This window comes from Salmo salar, chromosome ssa06 (assembly GCF_905237065.1).
Source record: "Salmo salar chromosome ssa06, Ssal_v3.1, whole genome shotgun sequence".
NCBI classification, from domain to species: domain Eukaryota; kingdom Metazoa; phylum Chordata; class Actinopteri; order Salmoniformes; family Salmonidae; genus Salmo; species Salmo salar.
Window position 1 is genome coordinate 18573869 of NC_059447.1, and position 26796 is coordinate 18600664.

General features: G+C 43.2%; 1 protein-coding gene across 1 annotated transcript; it reads left to right on the forward strand.

The window, feature by feature from the left end:
* The first annotated feature begins 1174 nt into the window (after positions 1-1174).
* Positions 1175-26525, forward strand: LOC106606492 (transcription factor AP-4-like). The gene is made up of 8 exons (XM_045721280.1): positions 1175-1751; positions 3846-4011; positions 12668-12766; positions 13119-13307; positions 18203-18301; positions 20549-20607; positions 21591-21759; positions 22048-26525. The coding sequence occupies exons 1-8, from the start codon at positions 1663-1665 to the stop codon at positions 22198-22200; spliced, it is 1023 nt and encodes a 340-aa protein (XP_045577236.1). The 5' UTR covers positions 1175-1662; the 3' UTR covers positions 22201-26525.
* Positions 26526-26796: the final 271 nt, after the last annotated feature.

A 26796-nucleotide genomic window follows, 5' to 3' on the forward strand; every position in this document is an offset into this window, starting at 1 on the left:
GTGTGAAGGGCACAATCAGAAAAGAGACTGGAGTCATGCGTTTAGGCTCTTAATGGTTAACCATATTAGTTATGTAATTGGCTACTTTGCTTATAATTATGTGTATAGGCTATGACACTAACAATGTTCTCTGAAATAATGCAAAATGCTCTAATCATTCCTGCCCTCCATTTATTATAGGTATGTTATTCAGACCATTCAGATCATATGGGCGCAATATTAAAGTTACATAGGAATGTGGAATAGCCTCCCTAGATGAAGTCTCTTTAGTAGCTGAAAATAGTTGTGTATTGTCAATGTCATCTGCAATACTGTGTATGTTGCATGGTGCATCATGCTGTAGGACATGTGCCAGGTCTTCCTTTTCCATAGCAGGATCTAGCCTGACCACCCAGTGAGCTCCTTTAGCCTAGATGCAAAACCGGCTGACTGCTGGCTTTCATTTTTTATCAATGAATCTAGGTCCAGCCTATCTATGATGTCATATAAAGACTATTAATCGCTAATAGCATAGGAAAAGCAAAAGCTGGGGCATGTCAATAAGTAGCTAAATGATCCTGTGCTAAACTTGCGGAGTGCCTGCAGTTTGGGGAGAAAGATGGCGCTATACTATAACGCCTTAATAACCTGTCATGCAACATTGTACACAGCAACAGCAGCAAGTGTAACAATTGTTGCAGCAGCGAATGATCATCCGTGAAATTTACCAACATTGTAACATTGCTACACACGCTTATACTACACACATTTCCGGGTGCAAGGGTACTGCTCCCATTTTGTGGCTCGAGTTCTGTTCTGCTCGAACAGCACGCACCAACAAGGCAGGAGTGGCGATTAGGTAACTCTCCTCCTCCCCTACACCCAAAATGGTGAACACATTCAGCTGTTCAATGTCAGCCTCTTTCTCGCGGCGCTGTTTCCCTTCGCTCCTCTCCCCACTCGAGCCCCCCCACAGTTTGTTGCTGTTTTTGTGAGCCCTGCCAACTCGTCAGCTGATCCCGCTTGTTCGCTTCATAGTGGGAGGAGACCAGTGCCCCTACAGACTGGTTTCCTCCGCTCTGTCGTTAACGTTTCGAAAAACATCGTAGATTTAAAATAACAAAGTGACGCATGCAAAAAAATATGTTTTTTCCTAATTTACATGGAAAATCCTCAGAAAATAGATAATGTCACAATAACTGTAGATTAGTCTACTAGGATTCGAGATATGGCATCAGTGATCGGTATCACTCAATGGAAACAATTATACATTTGTGGCTATCATTTAATCCACCAGACTCGTGCCTCGCCCCCTCCAGTGTAGATTTAAATCATCCTTTGTTTACATGATGCAGTCCCTCTGTCCGCGGAAGGAGGCTTTTGGTAGTGCTGTGTGATTCCTACCAGCTGTTTCCCGCCTTGAAAGACATCCGATCAGCTGCAACTACACACATACACGTACATGCAGAAGGAAAGAGAGAGAGAGATTGAGAGCGCCACACAACGAGGGAACCCTATCAGCTGGAAGTAGAGTAACGTTACAACTCAGAGTGCTCTGCTACTACATAAGGCATTTTCCGAATGATGAAATTATTCTAGATTTATGAACGAGGGAATTTGCACCTGAAACATATTTTGTTCGTTAATTCATTTGAACCGGGGGACACAACTGGAGAGGAAAGCATGGAGTATTTCATGGTACCAGCACAGAAGGTGCCCTCCTTGCAACATTTTAGGAAAACGGAGAAGGAAGTGATTGGGGGTCTTTGCAGGTGTGTATGCACTTTTACTATTTCGCATTATTTTATATAATAACAATTTGTTTATCTCTGCTTGTGGTGCGCACTTAGCGACTGTGGCGTGGCAACATGCTTGATTTGATCTGCATGTTATTGTGTACTGTACACGACCCACTGTCAGAGAGCGAGACAAATATTACCTTTATTGAATATCGATTAAGTACTCATATTAGGTAGAAGAAGATTCAGTACATTCATATGTAACTTCATTATACCGTTACTTTAGCGAAATCTAGACATTTAATAGCTAACAAACATACCCCACGTGGTTACATGCACACCACGCTGCTGCTGTTCCGAGAGATCCCTTGCTATTTTGATATTTTCCCAACGGTCACGTTATGTTTTGGATAAGTATACTAATTTACATAGGAGCAAGAGAGGTAGTACATGTTTAACAAAGGTGTCGCACCTTTGTTATGCATGTTTAGCCCACAAGTCCCAGAGGGTACTGTTTGCTCAGTTCGTTGGGGAGCGCGCTGAAGTTAGTGGGCAGTGCGGCCATGCTTGTGCTAAAGTGGTGAGGGATCTGTCGTAGTCTTCCCTCCAGTAACTTCACATTTCCTGATCATTTATGAAAAAAAATCACGCGAAAATTAAAGTCATCACATTTGTACAACGAAATCGCAGTTTCGCTGGTATTCTTGGCCACATTTTGGTGCACTCTAGTACGGTATGCACTGCGTCTTTTATCCCGCAGCTCAGCCATGCCGCCGCATGTACAGAGGAAGCAGTCGCATTGTTGTAATGGCGGAGGACTAGATGAGTGGTTTTGAACGCAGTAGTGTGGCGACGCGATACTAAAACAGATTGGACCGTTTGAAATTGATTGTGTCGCCGCGAGGCATTCCGCAACCGATTGAGAAATTAATAGTGGTCTTTTTAATTAGGTTGTGTGTATAGTGGAAGGCCAGTCGATGCATTTGCAACCTTTCGTAGACAGGGAGGCGGAGATGAAGGATAAAGTGTGGTCTGGGACATGTAGTTCTATTCTCGAATTGTGTATAATTCTGAATGTAGGATTTTGCATAAAATTGTGCAAGCAACACTAAATTATAGTCTTTGAGGTGCAAATTTGGCCACAATACATTCTCAAACATGATTTCTCACTTAGAAATATGTATTTATTATGATAATACTTTAATGTTTATTATGTTAATGTTGCTATAATTTGGAGACCCTGTTTAAAGCAACTCATCTAATATACTGTTCCTAGTCTGTCAAGCTATGGTGGTTGTATTTCTGACTGGGCTCGCTATTCACTACCACCCAGTCGTGATTTGGCAGAGGCTGTGTTTGCTGGCTGGTTTCTGGGATGTAAGGAAACAGCAGACACGGTCTCGGCACAATTGTTCCCTGTGTTTGCTCTGAGGCAGCTGAGTCAGTACTGATAAGAGCCTTGCTACTAGAAAGCTTCCCAGTGATACTCCCATTAGATACAGAGAATGTGGAAGTTCAATTAGACATTTCCCATCCCAAATGGAATCTGTGTGGGTGCCATGCTGAACAAATTAGGGTGACAAACGCTTTTATGGTTGGAATTCTCACAGGCTGTGTTCCGTGGGCTCAGAGGTCTGAAACAATGGGGTTTGGCCAGGGGTTCTAGCAGGAAAGTCAGCATTGTGTTGTACAGTGGGCCATGTGAGTCGCTCTGGATAAGAGCGTCTGCTAAATGACTTAAATGTAAAGTGAAGCGTCTGCTAGGGTGTTATAAGAAAACAGCATCAAAGCCTGTTCTGCACTTTCATGCTGTTTTCTCAGGGCACAGTCAGCTTGGTACGTAGGAAGCATGGCACATGACATGGCTGTTACTGTATTTTTAGCATCGAAATAGACCATCACAATGGTTCTGTTTTGAAAGCTCAGCAAAGCTTTGTTTTCTGGCTTGTTTTGATAGTTCATACACAGCTGCGCTGTTGCTCACAGTAGGTTCATTCATGTTTTGAATTTATACTCCATTCAAAACTGACCAATAGAGGTCAACTTGAAGATCTCACTTGATATCTACACTGTGGACCTTTGACCTCTATTGTGTAACCTTACGACCTCTTCTCTTCCTCCCCCCAGCCTGGCGAACATTCCCCTGACCCCGGAGACGGCACGCGACCAGGAGCGGCGGATCCGTCGGGAGATCGCCAACAGCAACGAGCGGCGGCGTATGCAGAGCATCAACTCCGGCTTCCAATCGCTCAAGACGCTCATCCCCCACAGCGACGGAGAGAAACTCAGCAAGGTGGGTCCGAGGGAGGAAAGGAAGGGAGAGAAACTCAGCAAGGTAGGTCAGACTTTGACTGGTTTATTAGACAACAACAAATTAAAACCGCGTAGCAAACTACAACGTGCATTAATGAAATTATAAGAGGACACAATAAAGGCAGAAAAGTCCACCACATATTGTGGTCAGAAAGAGAAGGAAATGGAGGGAGAACATTTAGTAAGGTCAGATAGGAGGGAGTTGGAGAGAGAGAGATCAGACAGACAGGGAGATTGGGTTAGTCTAGAGAGATCAGACAGACAGGGAGATTGGGTTAGTCTAGAGAGATCAGACAGACAGGGATATTGGGTTAGTCTAGAGAGATCAGACAGACAGGGATATTGGGTTAGTCTAGAGAGATCAGACAGACAGGGATATTGGGTTAGTCTAGAGAGATCAGACAGACAGGGATATTGGGTTAGTCTAGAGAGATCAGACAGACAGGGATATTGGGTTAGTCTAGAGAGATCAGACAGACAGGGATATTGGGTTAGTCTAGAGAGATCAGACAGACAGGGATATTGGGTTAGTCTAGAGAGATCAGACAGACAGGGAGATTGGGTTAGTCTAGAGAGATCAGACAGACAGGGATATTGGGTTAGTCTAGAGAGATCAGACAGACAGGGATATTGGGTTAGTAGGTGAAAGTCTAGAGCAGTGGATCCCAAACTCTCTATAGTCCCGTACCCCTTCAAACATTCAACCTCCAGCTGCATACACCCTCTAGCACCAGGATCAGCGCACTCTCAAATGTTGTTTTTTTGCCATCATTGTAATAAGCCTGCCACACACACACTATACGACACATTTATTAAACATAAGAATGAGTGTGAGTTTTTGTCACAACCCGGCTCATGGGAAGTGACAAAGAGCTTTTATAGGACCAGGGCACAAATAATAATATAATAATAATCAATAATTTTGCTCTTTATTTAGCTATCTTACATATAAAACGTTATTGTTCATCGAAAATTGTGAATAACTCACCACAGGTTAATGAGAAGGGTGTATTTGAAAGGATGCACATAACTCTGCAATGTTGGGTTGTGGAAAGAGTCTCAGCCTTAAATCATTTTCCACACACTGTGCCTGTATTTAGTTTTCATGCTAGTGAGGGCTGAGAATCCACTCTCACATAGGTATGTAGTTGCAAAGGGCATCAGTGTCTTAACAGTGTGATTCCTGGCTTGGCGATACTCTGAGCGCAGCCTAATCCAGAAATCTAGCAGTGGCCTCTGATTAAATTACATTTTCACGGAACCGCTTGTCTGAATTTTGATGAGGCTCTTTTGTTCAGATATTGGTAAGTGGACTGGAGGCAGGGCATGAAAGGGATAACGAATCCAGGTTTTTGTGTCATCCGTTTCGGGGAAAGTATCTACGTAATTGCGCACCCAACTCACTGCTTTGCTGTATCACATTTGACATTGTCCGTAAGCTTGAGTTCATTTTCAAACAAAAACATCACACATTAATGGAAAGACCTGTGTGTTGTCCTTGTTAATGCAGACAGAGAAGAGCTCCAACTTAGCCTCAATTTTGTCCCGCACTTTGATAGTTGCGGAGAGTCCCTGTAATCCTAGATTCAGATCATTCAGGCGAGAAAAAACATCCAGATAGGCATATGAGAAACTTGTCATCATGCAAGCAGTCAGACAAGTGAAAATTATGGTCAGTAAAGAGAACTTTAAGCTCTTCTCTCAATTAAAAAAATGTGTCAATACTTTGCCCCTTGATAACCAGCGCACTTCTGTATGTTGTAAAAGCATTACATGGTCGCTGCCCATATCATTGCATAATGCAGAAAATACACGAGAGTTCAGGGGCCTTGCTTTAACGAAGTTAACCATTTTCACTGTAGTGTCCAAAACATCTTTGAAGCTGTCAGGCATTCCCTTGGCAGCAAGAGCTTTTCGGTAGATGCTGCAGTGTACCCAAGTGGCGTCGGGAGCAACTGCTTGCACAGGCGTTACCACGCCACTATGTCTCCCTGTCATGGCTTTTGCGCCATCAGTACAGATACCAACACATCTTAACCACCAAAGTCCATTTGATGGCACAAAGCTGTCCAGTACTTTAAACATATCCTCTCCTGTTGTCCTGGTTTCCAGAAGAGGATGTCTTCCTTAATTGACCCCCCATAAACGTAACGGACATATACCAGGAGCTGTGCCAGGCCTGCCACGTCTGTTGACTCATCCAGCTGTAACGCATAGAATTCACTGGCTTGTATGCGAAGCAGTAATTGTTTCAAAACATCTCCTGCAATGTCACTGATGCGTTGTGAAACAGTGTTGTTTGATGAAGTCATTGTCTGTATAGTTTTTTTGGCCTTTTCCCCCAGCATTGTTCCAGTCATATCCGCGGCAGCAGGAAGAATTAAGTCCTCCACAATAGTATGGGGCTTGCCTGTCCTAGCCACTCAGTAGCTCACCATATAAGACGCTTCTAGCCCCTTCTTATTCATGGTATCTGTTGCTTTTATACATGTCTTACTACTCAAAAGTCGTCTTAATTTTCGCTCAAAAAACTCCTGCGGCTTATTTTTCAAATTGGCATGTTTTGTTTCTAAATGTCTGCGCAAGATTGAAGGTTTCATCTAGTTGTGTAACGGATTGGCAGTCGTGGTGAAGGAATGAGGCACAGGAAGCAGCGAGTACAGGGTAGTGGCGTATTTAATGTACACTCACTCATCAAACAAAATATTCCCAAACACGGGAGAAAGTACACACGGCGTAAAATAGCGCCGACACGAACATGAACCGTCACAATACAAATAATCCCGCACAACACGGAAGCGGACCAGCTAACATAAATAGCCCCGCTAATTAACCAAACTAAACACAGGTGCACAAAACCAAAAAGGGAAAACCAAAAAGGGAATCAGTGGTAGCTAATAGGCCGGTGACGACGACCGCCGAGCGCCACCCGAGCAGGAGGAGGCGCCACCGTCGGTGGGAATCGTGACAAGTTGTGAGATAGTACTTTTGCACATATAACGCACTGTGGCTGAGGAAAGGCACTACTCCCAATATACGTGAACCCCAAATCAATGTAGTTCTCATCATATTTACCTCTTTGATGGTCCAACGTCCCTGTCTGTTGTTCGGTGTTTTCCCAGGTAAGGGGGCAGTAGCTCTTCGGCTGCATCAGATTCACAACTGTCAGTGTCCATGCTAGCTGGGCTAACAACATGTAGAATTACTGATGCTAGCATTGGATGTGCTCGTGGAAGCAGAACAACTTGTGTCGTCGACGGGTGCAGGTGTAGTACTGCTGGTAGTAGCAGTACTACTAGTAGAGTTGGTATGTGTCTCTATGGACGCATGCCTAACTTTTTTTAACCATTTATCAATTTTCGAGCAAACGGAAATTGGCTACATACGGACCGTTAGTGGAATTCCCGCGAGAGAGTAACGGTTAATGTGATTGGATATTAATTATTTGCCAAGGCTACCTGTATTTGACATTGTGTTGTTATTTCACTGAAACACTAGATGGTTTCATTTTATTTTTGGCAGTGAAACAAGGCTAATCAGGCGAGAGAGAGAAACTCGCCCAAATGTATAGCCCAGTTGGAAAATATAAATGGGCTGTTTGAAAATGTGAAGACAAAATAAATACGTTTGTTCAAATTTTGTTTAAATCTTTTATACATGTGAATCACATTTTTATTTGGCGTACCCCCGACGGCATTGTGCGTTCCCCAGTTTGGGAATACCTGGTCTAGAGAGATCAGTCAGACAGACAGGTTAAGTGGGATAGTAGGTTCAAGTCGAAAGATTAGTCACACAGACTGGGAGATTGGGTTAGTAGTTTTGTCTAGAGAGATCAGTCAGACAGACAGGGAGATTGGGTTAGTAGTTTTGTCTAGAGAGATCAGTCACACAGACAGGGAGATTGGGTTAGTAGTTTTGTCTAGAGAGATCAGTCAGACAGACAGGGAGATTGGGTTAGTAGTTTTGTCTAGAGAGATCAGTCAGACAGACAGGGAGATTGGGTTAGTAGTTTTGTCTAGAGAGATCAGTCAGACAGACAGGGAGATTGGGTTAGTAGGTTCGTCTAGAGAGATCAGACAGGGAATAGTGGGACAGTAGGTTAAGGTCTAGAGAGATCAGTCAGACGGACAGGGAGATTGGGTTAGTAGGTTAGTCTAGAGAGATCAGACACGGATGGATAGTGGGACAGTAGGTTAAAGTCTATAGAAATCAGTCAGACGGACAGGGAGATTGGGTTAGTAGGTTCGTCTAGAGAGATCAGACAGACAGGGATAGTGGGACAGTAGGTTAAAGTCTATAGAGATCAGTCAGGTGGACAGGGAGATTGGGTTAGTAGGTTCGTCTAGAGAGATCAGACAGACAGGGATAGTGGGACAGTAGGTTAAAGTCTATAGAAATCAGTCAGACGGACAGGGAGATTGCCATGCCTGTTCAACTCCCAGTACATATAATTCTAGATATTTACAGTGCTGCTTGAAAGAATGTGAACCCTACAGGGCTGGTCATTTATTTTGCTATAAAATATTAAAATAAACATAAAAACCCCAATTCGTAATACAGACATTCCAGGTAAATGACAGAACCAAAAAAAATATATATATTCATTGTTTATTTAACAAGTGGTTTATTTAACAGAAACTCAGATTTGATGTGTGCTCAGATATGTGAGCCCCTTCAGTCAATAGCTTGTGGCACCGCCATTAACAGCGATAACTTGGAGTAACTGTCTCCTATAGCCAGTGATCAGTCTCTGATGTCTGTTTTGAGGGATTTTTGCCAACTCCTTCTTACAGAACTCAGCCAGTTGAGTGAGGTTTGAGAGGTGTCTGGCATGAACTGTCCGCTTCAGGTCCTGCCACAGCATCTTGATTGGATTTAGGTAAGGACTTTGACTTGCCCAATCCAAAACACAAATCTTCTTTCTCCTGAGCTATTATTTGGTAGATTTGCTTTAATGCTTTGGGTCTTTGTTGGAAGACCCACTTTCGGCCCAGCTTTAGCTCCTTGACTGATGGCATGACGTTCTGTTCAAGAATCTCCTGGTATACCTCAGAATTCATGGTTCCCTTAATGATGTGAAGTCGTCCCGGTCCAAAGGAGGAAAAGCAGCCCCACATCTTGACATTCCCATCACCATGTTTGACGTTGGGATAAGGTTATTTTGGTGGTAGACAGTGTTGGGTTTTAGCCAAACATAGCAGTGTTGATTGTGAACAAAAAGGTCAATTTTGGACTCATCGGTCCAGAGAATGGACTTCCAGAAACCGTCAGGTTTCTCCAGGTGGTCTCTTGCAAAGTTAAGACGGGCAGTTTGGTTCTTTTTTGACAGCAGAGGCTTCTTCCTAGCAACCCTCCCATGTAGAGGTCGACCGATTCTGATTTTTCGATACCGATTATTGGAGGACCAAAAAAAAAAAAACGATACCGATTAATCGTCCGATTGTTTTCTTTTTTATATATATAATGACAATTACAACAATACTGAATGAACACTTATTTTAACTTAATATAATACATCAATAAAATCAATTTAGCCTCAAATAAATAATGAAACATGTTCAATTTGGTTTAAATAATGCAAAACAAAGTGTTGGAGAAGAAAGTAAAAGTGCAATATGTGCCATGTAAGGGCTGTCGTCGTAATAAAACCAAGGTGCAGCGGAGGATGTGTGTTCATCTTGATATTTAATGAAAAAAGAAGAACACTATACAAAAATAAACCAAAGACAGCAAAACAGTCCTGTCAGGAAAACTCTCAACAGAAAGCACTAGACAGAAACAATCACCCACAAAAACCCAAAGGAAAAACAGGCTACTTATGTGTGACTCCCAATCAGCAACAACAAACTACAGCTGTGCCTGATTGGGAGCCACACGGCCAAAATCAACGAAACAAACCAACCTAGAAAAAAGAACAGAACGCCCACCCAATGTAACAGGGCGTTACAGCTATGTAAGAAAGCTAATGTTTAAGTGCCTTGCTCAGAACATGGGAACATATGAAAGCTAGTGGTTCCTTTTAACATGAGTCTTCAATATTCCCAGGTAAGAAGTTTTAGGTTGTAGTTATTATATTATATATTATTATTATTATAGGAATTATATAGGACTATTTCTCTATACGATTTGTATTTCATATACCTTTGACTATTGGATGTTCTTATAAGCACTTTAGTATTGCCATTGTAACAGTATAGCTTCCGTCCCTCTCCTCGCTCCTACCTGGGCTCGAACCAGGAACACATCGACAACAACCACCCTCGAAGCAGCGTTACCCATGCAGAGGAAGGGGAAAAACTACTCCAAGTCTCAGAGCGAGTGACGTTTGGAACGCTATTAGCTTGCACCCGGCTAACTAGCTAGCCATTTCACATCGGTTAGACCAGCCTAATCTTGGGAGTTGATAGGCTTGAAGGGGTGGGTATAATTTGTGGAATGTTCCAACAGGAATCTGTTCCAAAAAAACGTAAAGTAAAAGGTTGCCAACCAACAACGTAGCTTATTCTTAATGTTTGTCCATAGGCAAACAGACATGTGAGGACAGACATTTTTCGGAATAAACGTGATGAGTGAAAAACGCAATGAAATAGACCACTCCCTACCCGGTATCTTATTCTGCCGCTATACAACTTTGTATGCGTTGTTTTTTGGAAACCTTTATTTACAAAGTTTTTGGAATAGATTCCTGTTGGAACGATCAGCAAATTATACCCACCCAGGTTGAAGTCATAAACAGCGCAATGCTTGAAGCACAGCGAAGGGCTGTTTGAATGAATGCTTACGAGCCTGCTGCTGCCAACCACCGCTCAGTCAGACTGCTCTATCAAATCATAGACTTAATTATAATATAATAAACACACAGAAATACGAGCCTTGGGTCATTAATATGGTCGAATCTGGAAACTATCATCTCGAAAACAAACATTTTTTTCTTTCAGTGACATACGGAACCGTTCTGTATTTTATCTAACGGGTGGCTAAGTCTAAATATTCCTGTTAGGCATTGATGTTTATGGTTAGGTACATTGGTGCAACGACAGTACTTTTTTCGCAAATGCGCTTGTTAAAATCAACACCCGTTTGTCGAAGTAGGCTGTGATTCAATGAAAATTAACAGGCACCGCATCGATCATATGCAACGCAGGACACGTTAGATAAACTAGTAATATCATCAACCATGTGTAGTTAACTAGTGATTATGTTAAGATTGATAGTTTTTTATAATTCTAATGCTAGCTAGCAACTTACCTTTGCTTCTTGCTGCCCTCGCGTTACAGGTAGTCAGCCTGTTAATCCTTGTGGAGTGCAATGTAAGGCAGGTGGTTAGAGCGTTGGACTAGTAACCGAAGGTTGCAAAAACGAATCCCCGCTGAACAAGGCAGTTAACCCCCGTTTCTAGGCCGTCATTGTAAATAAGAATGTGTTCTTAATCTGACTTGCCTAGTTAAATAAAGGTGTTTTTTTTTAAAGTACAAAAAAAAGGCAAATCGGTGGCCAAAAATACCGATTACCGATTGTTATGAAAACTTGAAATCGGCCCTAATTAATCGGCCATTCCGATTAATCGGTCGACCTCTACTCCCATGAATGGCATTTGGATTCAGTGTTCTTATTGTTGAAGCATGCACAGTTACATGAGATGCAGCAAGGGAGGTCCTGCAAATCTCTAGATGTTATATTTGGGTTGGCTTTTACCTGATTTATTATTGTTCTTGTGGCTCTTGGGGATATTTTGGAAGGGCGTCCACTTCAAGGCCGAGTTGCTGTCATGTTAAATACTCTTCTTTTGCCTCACAGTGGACTGATGGAGCTCAAATCTTTTTGAGATGATTTTATAGCCTTCCCCAGACTGATGTGCTCTCACTACCCACGTTCTAATGTCCTCTGAGCTCTCTTTTCCTCTCGGCATGGTGTGCTTTGCATTCACCTGGATGGGTAACACCAAACTGGCCAGGTTTCTTATCTCTATTTATCAGAGTCCCGCCCAAACTCTTTCCTAACGATCTCTCCTTTGATTGGTTTATTTGGTACCCAATTATTTTACCCACCTGATTCTACTTACCTACTTGATTTAACCAATGCAACTTGGGGTTCACTTATTTTTGCACCTGCACTAATTCCTTTTTAATGTTGTTTTTCTACTACGCACATGATTTCCTGTACACCAACATATGGTATTGGTAAATATGAAGCTGTTATGTCAGATCAAAAAGACTGGTTCTGGTTAAATGAAGATTTCATGGTAAAGACTAAACAAATCTGTAATAGAACAAGGGGTTCACAAAGTGTCAAGCAGACCTGTAACACGTACTGATAAGTTGCTAGACAAGTCTTCCCTTTGAAGTTGTACAGGCTCTTGTTGCTGCTACAGCACCAGCCAAGAGGCTCTTGTTGCTGCTACAGCACCAGCCAAGAGGCTCTTGTTGCTGCTACAGCACCAGCCAAGAGGCTGTTGTTGCTGCTACAGCACCAGCCAAGAGGCTCTTGTTGCTGCTACAGCACCAGCCAAGAGGCTCTTGTTGCTGCTACAGCACCAGCCAAGAGGCTGTTGTTGCTGCTACAGCACCAGTCAAGAGGCTGTTGTTGCTGTTATGTATAATTTTGTCGTAGTTATAACAGTGTTCACTCCTCTACAGGCGGCCATCTTGCAGCAGACAGCAGAGTACATCTTCGCTCTGGAGCAGGAGAAGACACGACTACTGCAGCAGAACAGCCAGCTCAAACGCTTCATTCAGGTGAGACACAGTCATCATTTGGTGTCACTAGTGTGCACCCCCCATTTAGTTTGGATACGCAGTTGTTCCTACCAGCACGTGGCTTTCTAGACACACTACTGTGCTCAGAATCATTACTTAGTTTTTTAACAATAGTAATCTGGCCTCAGTAGATGAGAAATGTTCTACTCTTCTCAGCACTTAAAATTGAGTTTACTTTCCTGTGTCCATTCCTTAGTTCATAGACTGTTCATCAAACACACTGCAATGGAAGGAATCACCCGTCGTAGTCCAAATCAACCCTATCTTAGTCCTCCATGACTTACTCTCTGACTCTCCCTCCCTCCTTTCGCTCCCTCTCTTGCTCCAACAGGAGTTCAGCGGCTCCTCCCCAAAGAGGAGGCGCGGGGCGGAGGAGAAGGATGAAGGGATCGGTTCCCCAGACATTTTGGAGGAGGAGAAGACGGAGGACCTGCGGAGGGAGATGGTGGAGCTGAGACAGCAGCTGGACAAGGAGCGCTCTGTTCGAATGATGCTGGAGGAGCATTTGAGACAGGAGGAGGTAGGAGCAAAGACACACAACCACAACAAGTAATTGTCAGGAACCACCGTATTCAGGGTGTGCACAGCGTGTTTGAAGTGATTGAAGTACTTGAATTTGGAGCTCAGAAAATCAAGTACTGGAAAACCTTGAGTTGAAAATCAGTAATTTCCTCAATTTGGTCGTTAAAAAGTCCCTGACAATATTGTAGGCTATTTATAAACTCTCCTGCTCCAATATAATTATCCAATGATTTTATTTCTGATCAGTTTTTGTGAGAGTTTCCCACCGTTTCAATTGATGGGTGTTGGGCTAGTTTGTTGTGGTAAAACCATTTCATGATGTCAACAAAAGAATATTGACTTCAACTTGGCGTTCCATTACAAAGGAAACAGTTTTTGTTGTTGTTGCTTTCTCGTTTGAAAAACATGATACCAAACTAGAGGTCGACCGATTATGATTTTTGATTTTTTTTTTTTTTAGTTATTTTTATGTATATATGTATGTATGTAATAATGACAATTACAACAATACTGAATGAACACTTTTATTTTAATTTAATATAATACATCAATAAAATCAATTTAGTCTCAAATAAATAATGAAACATGTTCAATTTGGTTTAAATAATGCAAAAACAAAGTGTTGGAGAAGAAAGTAAAAGTGTAATATTTCCCATGTAAAAAAGCTAACGTTTAAGTTCCTTGCTCAGAACATGAGAACATATGAAAGCTGGTGGTTCCTTTTAACATGAGTCTTCAATATTCCCAGGTAAGAAGTTTTAGGTTGTAGTTATTATAGGAATTAGGACTATTTCTCTCTATACCATTTGTATTTCCTATACCTTTGACTATTGGATGTTCTTATAGGCACTTTAGTATTGCCAGCCTAATCTCGGGAGTTGATAGGCTTGAAGTCATAAACAGCGCAATGCTTGAAGCACAGCGAAGAGCTGCTGGCGAATGCAGGAAAGTGCTGTTTGAATGAATGCTTACGAGCCTGCTGCTGCCTACCATCGCTCAGTCAGACTGCTCTATCAAATCATAGACTTAATTATAATATAATAACTGTCAGGTGTCAGTTGTGCAGAGATGAGAACGGAGTCAGGCTCAGGACACAGAACTGAGTAAAATAACGTACTCGGGAAAGTAATCAGCCAAATATATCCACGCCGGGATAACAAAACCAGGAAACAATCACGCACAAAACATAATGAGAACCAGTGGGTTAAATAGGGAAATAATAATAACGTAATGGGAACCAGGTGTGAACAATCAAGACATAACAAATGGAAAAAGAAACGTGGATCGGTGGCAGCTAGAAAGCCGGTGACGACGACCGCCGAACGCCGCCCGAACAAGGAGAGGCACCAACTTCGGCGGAAGTCGTGACAATAACACACAGAAATACGAGCCTTAGGTCATGCATATGGTCAAATCCGGATACTATCATTTTGAAAACAATCGTTTATTCTTTCAGTGAAATGTGGAACCGTTCCGTATTTTATCTAATGGGTGGCATCCCTAAGTCTAAATATTCCTGTTACATTACACAACCTTCAATGGTATGTCATAATTATGTACAATTCTGGCAAATTAATTACGGTCTTTGTTAGGAAGAAATGATCTTCACACAGTTCGCAACGAGCCAGGAAGCCCAACTGCTGCATATACCCTGACTGCTTGCACGGAACGCAAGAGAAGTGACCCAATTTCCCTAGTTAAAAGAAATTCATGTTAGCAGGCAATATTAACTAAATATGCAGGTTTAAAAATATATACTTGTGTATTGATTTTAAGAAAGGCATTGATGTTTATTGTTAGGTACACATTGGTGCAACGACAGTGCTTTTTTCATGAATGCGCTTGTTAAATCAACACCCGTTTGGCGAAGTAGGCTGTGATTCGATGATAAATTAACAGGCACCGCATTGATTATATGCAACGTAGGACACGCTAGGTAAACTAGTAATATCATCAACCATGTGTAGTTAACTAGTGATTATGTTAAGATTGATTGTTTTTTATAAGATAAGTTTAATGCTAGCTAGCACCTTACCTTGGCTCCTTGCTGCCCTCACATAACAGGTAGTCAGCCTGCCACGCAGTCTCCTTGTTGAGTGCAATGTCATCGGTCGTAATCGGTGTCCAAAAATGACGATTACCGATTGTTATGAAAACTTGAAATCGGCCCTAATTAATCTGCCATTCCAATTAACCTCTCTGGTATCATTGGGACGCTAGCGTCCCACCTCGACAACAGCCAGTGAAATTGCAGGGCGCCAAATTCAAACAACAGAAATCCCATAATTAAAATTCCTCAAACATACAAGTATTATACACCATTTTAAAGATGAACTTCTTGTTAATTCAACCACAGTGTCCAATTTGAAAAAGGCTTTACGGCGAAAGCACACCATGCGATTATGTTAGGACAGCGCCTAGCCACAAGAAACCATACTGACATTTTCCAGCCAAGGAGAGGACTCACAAAAGTCAGAAATGGCGATTAAATTAATCACTTACCTTTGATGATCTTCATCTGGTGGCACTCCCAGGACTCCATGTTACACAATAAATGTTTGTTTTGTTCAATAATGTCCCTCTTTATGTCCAAAAACCTCAGTTTAAATTGGCGCTTTATGTTCAGTAATGCATTGTCTCAAATAACATCCGGTGAAATTGCAGAGAGGCAAATCAAATTACAGAAATACTCATCATAAACATTGGTGAAAGATACAAGTGTTATACATAGGATTAAAGATAAACGTCTTGTTAATCCAGCCGCTGTGTCAGATTTTAAACAGGCTTTACGGCGAAAGCACACCATGTGATTATGTTAGCACAGCGCCTAGCCACAAAACACCATACAGACATTTTCCAGCCAAGGAGGACTCACAAAAGTCAGAAATAGCGATTAAATTAATCACTTACCTTTGATGATCTTCATCTGGTGGCACTCCCAGGACTCCATGTTCCACAATAAATGTTTGTTTTGTTTGATAATGTCCCTTTTTATGTCCAAAAACCTCCGTTTTGTTGGTGCGTTTAGTTCAGTAATCCAAAGGCACAAAGCGCGCTCTCAACATCCAGACCAAAAGTCAAAAAGTACAATAAAAGTTCATAGAAACATATCAAACGATGTTTAAAATCAATCCTCAGGTTGTTTTTGTCATAAATAATCGATATTTCAACTGGACAAAAGCTTCGTCAATAGAAAAGGAGAAGCAAGAAAGGTGCGCTCCCGATCACACGCTGGACTCATGTCTGGAAATTTCCACTGTCCTCTCATTGAAAGTGCTGTATCTCCCTAATTTTTCAGAGTAAAAGCCTGAAACAATGCCTAAAGACTGGCCACATGTAGAAGAAGCCATAGAGATCGTGAACTGGGTCCTAAGTCTTTGTATGGTGGATAGGCTTTCAATGGAAAACCAGCCTTTCAAAATAATAGTACTTCCTGGATGGATTTTCCTCAGCTTTTCGCCTGCCATATCAGTTCTGTTATACTCACATACATTATTTTAACAGTTTTGGAAACTTTAGAGTGTTTTCTATCCAAATCTACCAATTATATGCATATCCTAGCTTCTGGGCCTGAGTAGCAGGCAGTTTACTTTGGGCACGCTTTTCATCCAAAATTCCGAATGCTGCCCCCTACCCTAGTGAAGTTAATCGGTCGACCTCTATACAAAACCCTTATACATCTGAAATGGCGAGGGTGAGATTAATGCTACTGTTAGGCTACATGGAAGGGTGAGACTAATGCTACTGGTAGCCTACATAGCGAGGGTGAGATTAATGCTACTGGTAGCCTACATGGACAGGGGGAGATTAATGCTGCTGGTAGCCTACATGGACAGGGTGAGATTAATGCTACTGGTAGCCTACATGGACAGGGGGAGATTAATGCTACTGGTAGCCTACATGGACAGGGGAAGATTAATGCTACTGGTAGCCTACATGGACAGGGGGAGATTAATGCTACTGGTAGCCTACATGGACAGGGGGAGATTAATGCTACTGGTAGCCTACATGGACAGGGGAAGATTAATGCTACTGGTAGCCTACATGGACAGGGTGAGATTAATGCTACCGGTAGCCTACATGGACAGGGTGAGATTAATGCTACGGTAGCCCACATGGACAGGGTGAGATTAATGCTACTGTTAGTCTACATGAACAGGCTTTATCAGTGTGCTTGCATTGCCAACATCACTACCGGTAGGCTGTAAAATTCAATCTATTTGAATACCAATGCATAGTACCATTTGGAAGGCCTATAAAATGTACCTCATGTTTTAGCATGATAATACACAGCCTCATGTCGCAAGGATCTGTACACAGTTCCTGGAAGCTGAAACTGTGTCAGTTCTTCTATGGCCTGCATACTCACCAGACATGTCACCCATTGAGCATGTTTGGGATGCTCTGGATGAACGTGTACGACAACGTGTTCCAGTTCCCGCCAATATCCAGAAACTTCGCACAGCCATTGAAGAGGAGTATGGGGAACATTCCATAGGCCACAATCAACTGCCTGATCAACTCTATGTGAAGGAGATATGTCGCGCTGCATGACGCAAATGGTGGTCACACCACATACTAACTGGTTTTCTGATCCACGCCCTTACCTTTTTTTCCCAACAGATTTATATCTGTATTCCCAATCATGTGAAATCCATAAAATAGGGCCTAATTAATTTATATCAATTGACTGATTTCCTTATACTCAATAAAGTCTTTATAATTGTTGCATGTTGCGTTTATATTTATGTTCAGTATATAAAGACCAATCCAAGGCTTTAATGACCATACTCATTAGCAATGTTGCGCAGAGATAATAGATATGACGGTGCATATTCAGTAATGGCCGTGTTATGGTCTCCAGTCTGAGTCCTACCTCTGTTAACCACTCAGGTCTGCTGTGTTGTGGTTGGTGGTACTCAGCCTGAACATGTGTTAGGAACTCACTCCGAGCAGCAGGAGAGAGCCAGCACCCCAGCCCACAGCCCACAGGTGAGAGAAAGAGACTGAGAGACATACAATCACACTCGCATATCAACACACACTAGTGATATGACTGACATATGTTCAGAGGACGCACACATACACACACTACTGATGTGACATACAGTCGTGGCCAAAGGTTTTGAGAATGACACAAATATTAATTTTCAAAAAGTCTGCTGCCTCAGTTTGTATGATGGAAATTTGCATATACTCCAGAATGTTATGAGGAGTGATCAGATTAATTGCAAAGTCCCTCTTTGCCATACAAATTAACTGAATCCCCAAAAAACATTTCCACTGCATTTCAGCCCTGCCACAAAAGGACCAGCTGACATCATGTCAGTGATTCTCTCATTAACACAGTGTGAGTGTTGACGAGGACAAGGCTGAAGATCATTCTGTCATGCTGATTGAGTTCGAATAACAGACTGGAAGTTTCAAAAGGAGGGTGGTGCTTGGAATCATTGTTCTTCCTCTGTCAACCACGGTTACCTGCAAGGAAACACGTGCTGTGATCATTGCTTTGGACAAAAATGGCTTCACAGGCAAGGATATTGCTGCCAGTAAGATTGCACCTAAATCAACAATTTATCGGATCATCAAGAACTTCAAGGAGAGCGGTTCAATTGTTGTGAAGAAGGCTTCAGGGTGCCCAAGAAAGTCCAGCAAGTGCCAGAACCGTCTCCTAAAGTTGATTCAGCTGATCGGGGCACCACCAGTACAGAGCTTGCTCAGGAATGGCAGCAGGCAGGTGTGAGTGCATCACAGTGAGGCAAAGACTTTAGGTGGATGGCCTGGTGTCAGGAAGGGCAGCAAAGAAGCCACTTCTCTCCAGGAAAAACATCAGGGACAGACTGATATTCTGCAGAAGGTACAGGGATTGGACTGCTGAGGACTGGGGTAAAGTCATTTTCTCTGATGAATCCCCTTTCCGATTGTTTAGGGCATCCGGAAAAAAGCTTGTCCGGAGAAGACAAGGTGAGCGCTACCATCAGTCCTGTGTCATGCCAACAGTAAAGCATCCTGAGACCATTCATGTGTGGGGTTGCTTCTCAGCCAAGGGAGTGGGCTCACTTGCAATTTTTCCTAAGAACACAGCCATGAATAAAGAATGGTACCAACACATCCTCCGAGAGCAACTTCTCCCAACCATCCAGGAACAGTTTGGTGACGAACAATGCCTTTTCCAGCATGATGGAGCACCTTGCCATAAGGCAAAAGTGATAACTAAGTGGCTCGGGGAACAAAACCTCAATATTTTGGGTCCATGGCCAGGAAACTCCCCAGACCTTAATCCCATTGAGAACTTGTGGTCAATCCTCAAGAGGCTGGTGGAAAAACAAAAACCCACAAATTCTGACAAACTCCAAGCATTGATTATGCAAGAATGGGCTGCCATCAGTCAGGATGTGGCCCAGATGTTAATTGGCAGCATGCCAGGGTGGATTGCAGAGGTCTTGAAAAAGAAGGGTCAACACCACAAATATTGACTCTTTGCATCAACTTCATGTAATTGTCAATAAAAGCCTTTGACACTTATGAAATGCTTGTAATTTTACTTCAGTATTCCATAGTAACATTTGACAAAAATATCTAAAGACACTGAAGCAGCAAACTCTGTGGAAATTAAGATTTGTGTACATTCTCAAAACTTTTGGCCACGACTGTACAATATTGTCTCCAGAGGCGTCAGGAAGACTCTAAATCGCCACAGTGGAAACGCATCAACACAACACCCGTCTGAGAATAACATAGCTGAGCTCAAGGTTTACCGTGGTCAACAACTCTGACACATTTACGGTCGACTCTCCATTACCGGCGCACAGATCACTACGTTTCAGTCACATCCTTGAGAGCCCGGGAATCATTCTAGTCCCATATTTTTGTTGTTATTGCTTTTGCCTGATTCTGTTCTGCTCTCAAAATAACACTTGTTTTAACTAGAGAAACAACACAACTGGATGTTGTAAGTCCACAATAATGCTTAGACCAGGAGACAACTTTTGAGGTGTGGAAAAAAAGAAAGGTTGATTTTGGGGTGTAGTTACCCTTTAATTGAGCTGCACACCAGCCAGAGACTGTTGTTTGGGTAGCAATGTTTCTGTAGCGTTCATTTGATGGCAGAGTTTACAAAACAAATGTCCACTCGATTGATGCAAATAATCATGATATCATTCTGCCAGGTAGGCTTAGGCTACTTTTTTAGTTAACGTTTAATTGATACGGTTTTTGGGAACCTTTTCTGTCTACCAGAAGATGGTTGTCATGACATTAGCATCATCACTAGCGGCTACACGAAGTGGTAGACAAACGTGCACACACAGACACGGGCGTTCCTGTGCTGTTGCCTCTTCAGAAAGTTGAAGGAAAATAGGAATCACTGATGCATTTTGTTCATTTTATATGGCCCTAGAAATCCCGTCTCTGTGGTGAAGGTCTCTCCCTCCCTCCTACCCTCCCTCCTACCCTCCCTCCTACCCTCCCCCACGGTGGCATCTCAGGTTGAATAGGGAACAGCATGATGACAAGCAGTGTCACTGGGGCTCAGGCTGTAGAATGTAGAGAGGAACATAGTTGTAGTTGTATTGTTGTTCACCAGAGGGCAGCAGAAGCTCCTAGGAAAGAGGTGTTGGGAAGATGAGTCTGATGTATTTCCTTGTTATTAAATAATAAAGCTTGGATATAGTCTGTTGTTAGTCATCATGTGGCGTTTTAGGGTGACTGAAACAAATGGCTTGCTCTTTCTAAAAATTTACTTTTCGAGTGTCAACCAGTGTTTTCGGGGATCGGTTTGGGCAAGGAGAGGTGCAGAATCACTCATCTTGATCCCATGAATACAGTGCATTCAGAAAGTATTCAGACCCCTTGACCTTTTCCACATTTTGTTACGTTACAGCCTCTAAAATTGATAACATTTATTATTTTCCTCATCAATCTACACACAATACCCAATAAGGACAAAGTGAACAGGTTTTTAGAAATTTTAGCAAATGTATTCAAAATAAACAACTGAAATTAATACATTTACATAAGTATTCAGACCCTTTACTCAGTGCTTTGTTGAAGCACCTGTTTTTTCTTTGTCAGATTAATGAGATTGATGGGGGGGGGGACAATTTAATCAATTTTAGAATAAGGCTTTAACCTAACAAAATGTGGAAAAAGTCAAGGGGTCTGAATACACTGTAGTTATTTGGGATGCAAGGTGATTTGTGATTCCGTGCAGTCTGACTAATGTATCTCTAACATGCACAATGTATATCTATGTGACCTCTTCATCCTCCTGCCCCTCCAGGTGCTGGCCCCCAGGTCGCCCCCCCGCCCCCACCCACCACCCCACAGTCATCGTCCCAGCCCCCGCACAAGCCCCGCCTCACCATCACGTCACTGTGGTAACCATGGGCCCGGCCTCTGTCATCAACACAGCCTCCACGTCTCGCCAGAACCTGGACACCATTGTGCAGGTGAGCCAAAGAAGAACACCTGTGGAGAAATTGTAGTTGTATCAAACGCAGGGAGAAAAAACTGTGCTCTCTGAATTTATGCAACCGTTATCTTTGGTATGTTGCAGATAGATTTTTCTTCAGTCAGAACTACATTTGGTAGTTCTATGGAAAGTATCCATAAAAAGTGGCAATTGTCAATGCATTTCCACATGTGAACACCAGATGGTGGTGTAGTCACTGCGTCTGCCACTGCTGTTTGTCACTCACTCTGCTTCCCTCCATATCTGTCTCTCCCTCCATCTCCAGGCCATCCAGCACATTGAGAGCATCCAGGAGAGGGTGGGAGAGGAGGAGCAGCGCCGGGCGGTGATCGTCACCCAGGGACGCGCCCTCACAGACACAGCGGGGTCCGACACGGCGTCCGACAGCGAGGGGCCAGAGGACTGCTCACTGCCCTGAGGCCTCCCATCACACACAGGGGCCACGAGAGGGGGTCCCGTACAACACCCACAATACTCTGATTATATGGCCATTTATTAGGTTGGATAGACGGATCAGACTCTCACACACACACACACACACACACACACACACACACACACACACACACACACTAAACTAGGATAGTCTACTGTAACCGGATAATTACACATACACACTTCTTTCTGTCTCTCTTTTCTGCTTTCTTGCTTTTTCTCAAACCGGACAAAAAAATCAGTAGAAAGGTGATGGGTTGACCTGACAGTTCCACATAGCTCAAGCAGCAAGCAGCCTTCCCATCGGTCACGACGCACCCATCCAACCCACTCCCTCTCTGGGTCTTGCTTCTCCAGAGAGCTGCCTGAGGATGGAAGTGTCACACCCCGGTCCAGCCCGGTCCCTTGGCTCAGTTGTCCAATGGAGACTCTTTCTCATCTTCTCCAAAACCAACCAAGCAACTTATATGCCCAGCGAGCAGGAGAGCGCGCCTGGATAGGACAGGTGTACCCCAACCAGCAGCACAGCCGTCCCAGGCGACCCCACACCCCTCCATACTAGAGATAATTTCTCCAGGAAGTCTTCTACTTCCTGTATCTCTTCACTATATTTCTGCCCAGGGGGATCTCCCCTGAGCGATGAGACACTGTGAGCATTCAAAGACACATTCTGAATCAGTTCCAACACACCTTTTTGGCTCCTTAGTAAGAGAAAATGTTGTCATTTTTCTGTTGTACTTTACAAAGAATTTGTAAGAGTTTGTGTTACAATTTTTCTTTTTCATCTTGTGTTCTGCTCGGGGGCTGTGGTCGATAAATCACAGGGATTGTACTGAAACGTGACAGCACAGAAAGGCCCATATTGACGCAGCTAGAGGTCTGTTCATTTCAGTGGTGCTGTTAGGAGACAAAGCTAAAGCTAAGCTTACTATGGAAAGAGGAGGAGTGCACTTACAGTTCCCTCTCTCTTTTAGCGCCATCACACTTTTTACTGGGCTGGGTTCCCAGTAGACATTTATGTAGGCGACACTCCCCTAACTACAAAAAGTATGTTGGTTCCATCGGTAGTACAGACAAAAACCTGTAACACTGATTCACCCTTTTGTCTGTTGCTTCTGGCATTTTGGCATCTAGCTTGTTGAATAAGCTAATCGATGGGTACGTCTTGAGTTTTTAAAACCCTTTGTGTGTTTTTGCTCTTGTACACATAGGGTAGGCTGGTGTATCCAGCTCCACGCTGTAATTAGGTGGGTTGTGTTCAGGGTTAGGAAAGCCCTGTATTTGGGACAGGCCTCTGTTTGATATTGTAGGAGAACACACACACCCTCCTGTGCAATTAATGGTCCCACATCTGATAACGCTCCTCCCATCATCTGATAACGCTCCTCCCACATCTGATAACGCTCCTCCCATCATCTGATAACGCACCTCCCATCATCTGATAACGCTCCTCCCATCATCTGATAACGCTCCTCCCACATCTGATAACGCTCCTCCCATCATCTGATAACGCTCCTCCCACATCTGATAACGCTCCTCCCACCATCTGATAACGCTCCTCCCACCATCTGATAACGCTCCTCCCACATCTGATAACGCTCCTCCCACATCTGATAACGCTCCTCCCATCATCTGATAACGCTCCTCCCACATCTGATAACGCTCCTCCCATCATCTGATAACGCTCCTCCCATCATCTGATAACGCTCCTCCCATCATCTGATAACGCTCCTCCCACATCTGATAACTCTCCTCCCATCATCTGATAACGCTCCTCCCATCATCTGATAACGCTCCTCCCATCATCTGATAACACTCCTCCCACATCTGATAACACTCCTCCCATCATCTGATAAAGCTCCTCTCATCATCTGATAACGTTCCTCCCATCATCTGATAAAGCTCCTCCCATCATCTGATAAAGCTCCTCCCATCATCTGATAAAGCTCCTCCCATCTGATAAAGCTCCTCCCATCATTTGCCCCCAAGTTTTGGAAATGTCTCTGATGTTTGTGACTTTAGATCCTTAATGGCCAATGATATTGGTTGACTGAGCATTTGACTCTTATGTATTCACTAATAGGAACAACCGTCCTGAGGGGGGGCAGGTATCTGTGGCATCACCATACTACTCAGCATCGTGATACTTGGCTTGGTATCACGTCATTAGTAAAATGTTGATATTGTGACAACCCCACTCTGAAAATAGGCACATTTTCTAGCAGTTTCCACAGATTTCTAGTGTGTCTCCGTGCAAAAAAAAATGTTTTGGCACCTTTTTGGGCCCTCACCAGTTAGCATCCCTGGCTATTGTCAGTTTTTATTATTGTGCTTTTGAGCATGTATCATTCTCTCTGTAAAGACTATGGTGGTTTTGTTGTGCCCCAGATATGACAGTGGTTTACAGGGACACTTTTTCAAAAGCCTGAGTTTTCCCAGGCTGACCTGATTGAAACCTTGCTGTATTGGAGGTTCTCCTATCCCGTGGAGTGAGGGGGGAATGCAGACAGACACATGAACAGTCATGGTGGGTTAGAGAAACCCAGATTCTGTGCAGATTGTCAGATCCTTACAATACTTAGAGAAATTGTGCAGAATATGCCCATCTGGATTGTACCCAGTATACCACGCTGCCTGGGGTGTGCGGAGAGAGAGAGGGGCAGCGGTTTGCCATAACGCAGCTTCTAATGTGCAGGGTAGGCACTGTGAGGCCAGCCTTAACTCAACCCTGGAGTCAGAGCGAGAAAGAGGTAGAGGCTGGCTACATGTATAGGGAAAGCCTGAACACTGTTCAATGGGATTGATACTGTAACATTTTTGTCGAGAACCTCCCAATATAAATACACACTTGGCGGCTTAAGCTTTGTTTTAGTGTGCTGTGGTTTCCAAAAGGAGATGTGGATGCATTGTTTTTAGACATTCCAGAAGATTCCACCAGTACCTTTAGCATCTTTAACTGGCACTTTTCAAGAGCAAAAAGCAACGGTTTTGTCCCAGAGGTTATTTTTGGCCACAATACGGCCAATCGCAAAATAGTTGTTTTTGATGTGAAATTATTTGATGGCAAATTGGATTGATTTGTTGATTGTCCCTTATGTCTTCCCTTTGAGTGGAGAGGGAGTCCTTTTACTGCTGGACAGATGAGACGCATCTCCCTCCTATCCTTCCTTCTTGGTATTTACAGTGGATTCACACTGGCCACGTTCAAGGCCACTTCATTGCAGTCGCATGCCAGAACCTCACAATGCCTGGATAGGTGTTTTTGTATCAGCTTACCACCAAATGATACCGCCAACTGATGCCCGACTGGAAAGTCAGGTGAAGTGGCACGCAACCGTGGGTTGCTGCGTGCAGTGCGACTGCAATGTAGTCAGCCTGGAACGCGACCACTGTGTTCACCCAGGAAGAAAACCAACTTAGCCATGTTGAGTTCCATTATTTGGAAATGGTCAGTGATTCTTGAGGTGTGCCCTCTATAAACCTTATAATCTGGATCGGAGGGGGCAGTCCTCCAATCCAGTCCTATTGATTACTGAACAAAATGTTATTTTTTTTGTTTGGTTACGCTTTATGCTATGTCCGTAGAAACCTTTTCGTACCCCTTTTCAGTACCTGTGTTCAAACATTTCCTCTGCTGATGCCAAGCACTGTCCCATAGATTTTTGTTGTGTATCTTCTATACGATATCTCTGTTAGATACATAACAGATTGTCTGTGAGGTGGGCAGGGTCAGTGAATGGGGGGGTTACGGTTCTAAAGCACTTACTGTACTATATATGGGAGAGGGTTCCTCTTATTTTTCTAAAAGGGGGCCTCTCCTCGGCTGAAGCTCTTGATATGTTGTGAGACTAAAACCACACAGCTGTGTATTTCCCCCTTTCCCTGTGTCTGACCCGGTCATATACCCTGGGTGTATTCATTAGGCACCAAATGGAAGAAAATGGACTGAAACAGGGAGATACTACCTGACCTTGCCCAATAAGAAACAGTTGTTTTAATTTTCCATTGCTACGGTGTGCCCTAGTGAATACAACCCCTGTCCCATGTCTGTCTGTCCCTCATCTCTTTGTCTGTCTGTAGTCAACACAAGACTCTCGTCCTGTCTTCCCTCTCCGTCACTCACGCCCTCCTCTCCTCCCCAGCTCCTCTTTATCTGTTGTCTTATGTTTTGTTGGACAGTCAGTCCACACGGTCGTTGAGAAGCTATTATATTTAGAGGTTTTTTTAAGAAGAAACTTGTGGGTGGATAAAGAAGAGGCTTGTGCCTTTTGTAAAGACAGAATAATAAAGTTTGTACTTCGTTTTTTACAAGTTGGTCTCGTTTCTGTTTGTTGTCACTATCACTTTGTGTAGCTAGCACATTAGCATTTAAGAGCAGTTTAACTGTCAGATATCTGATTTTAAACGTATTACATTTTTACGGTAGTGCAATTTCTATGACACCAGTGATGTTATAGCAAAGGGTTAAAAAAGGGTTGTGTTCTGTAGTCATGAAACAGGTTTTATTGAACGTGGCCCAGGTTCTCGCTCTCCTTCCTTCCCTCCTGTTGGTTCACTCTCCAGCTCTCTGGTTTATGTA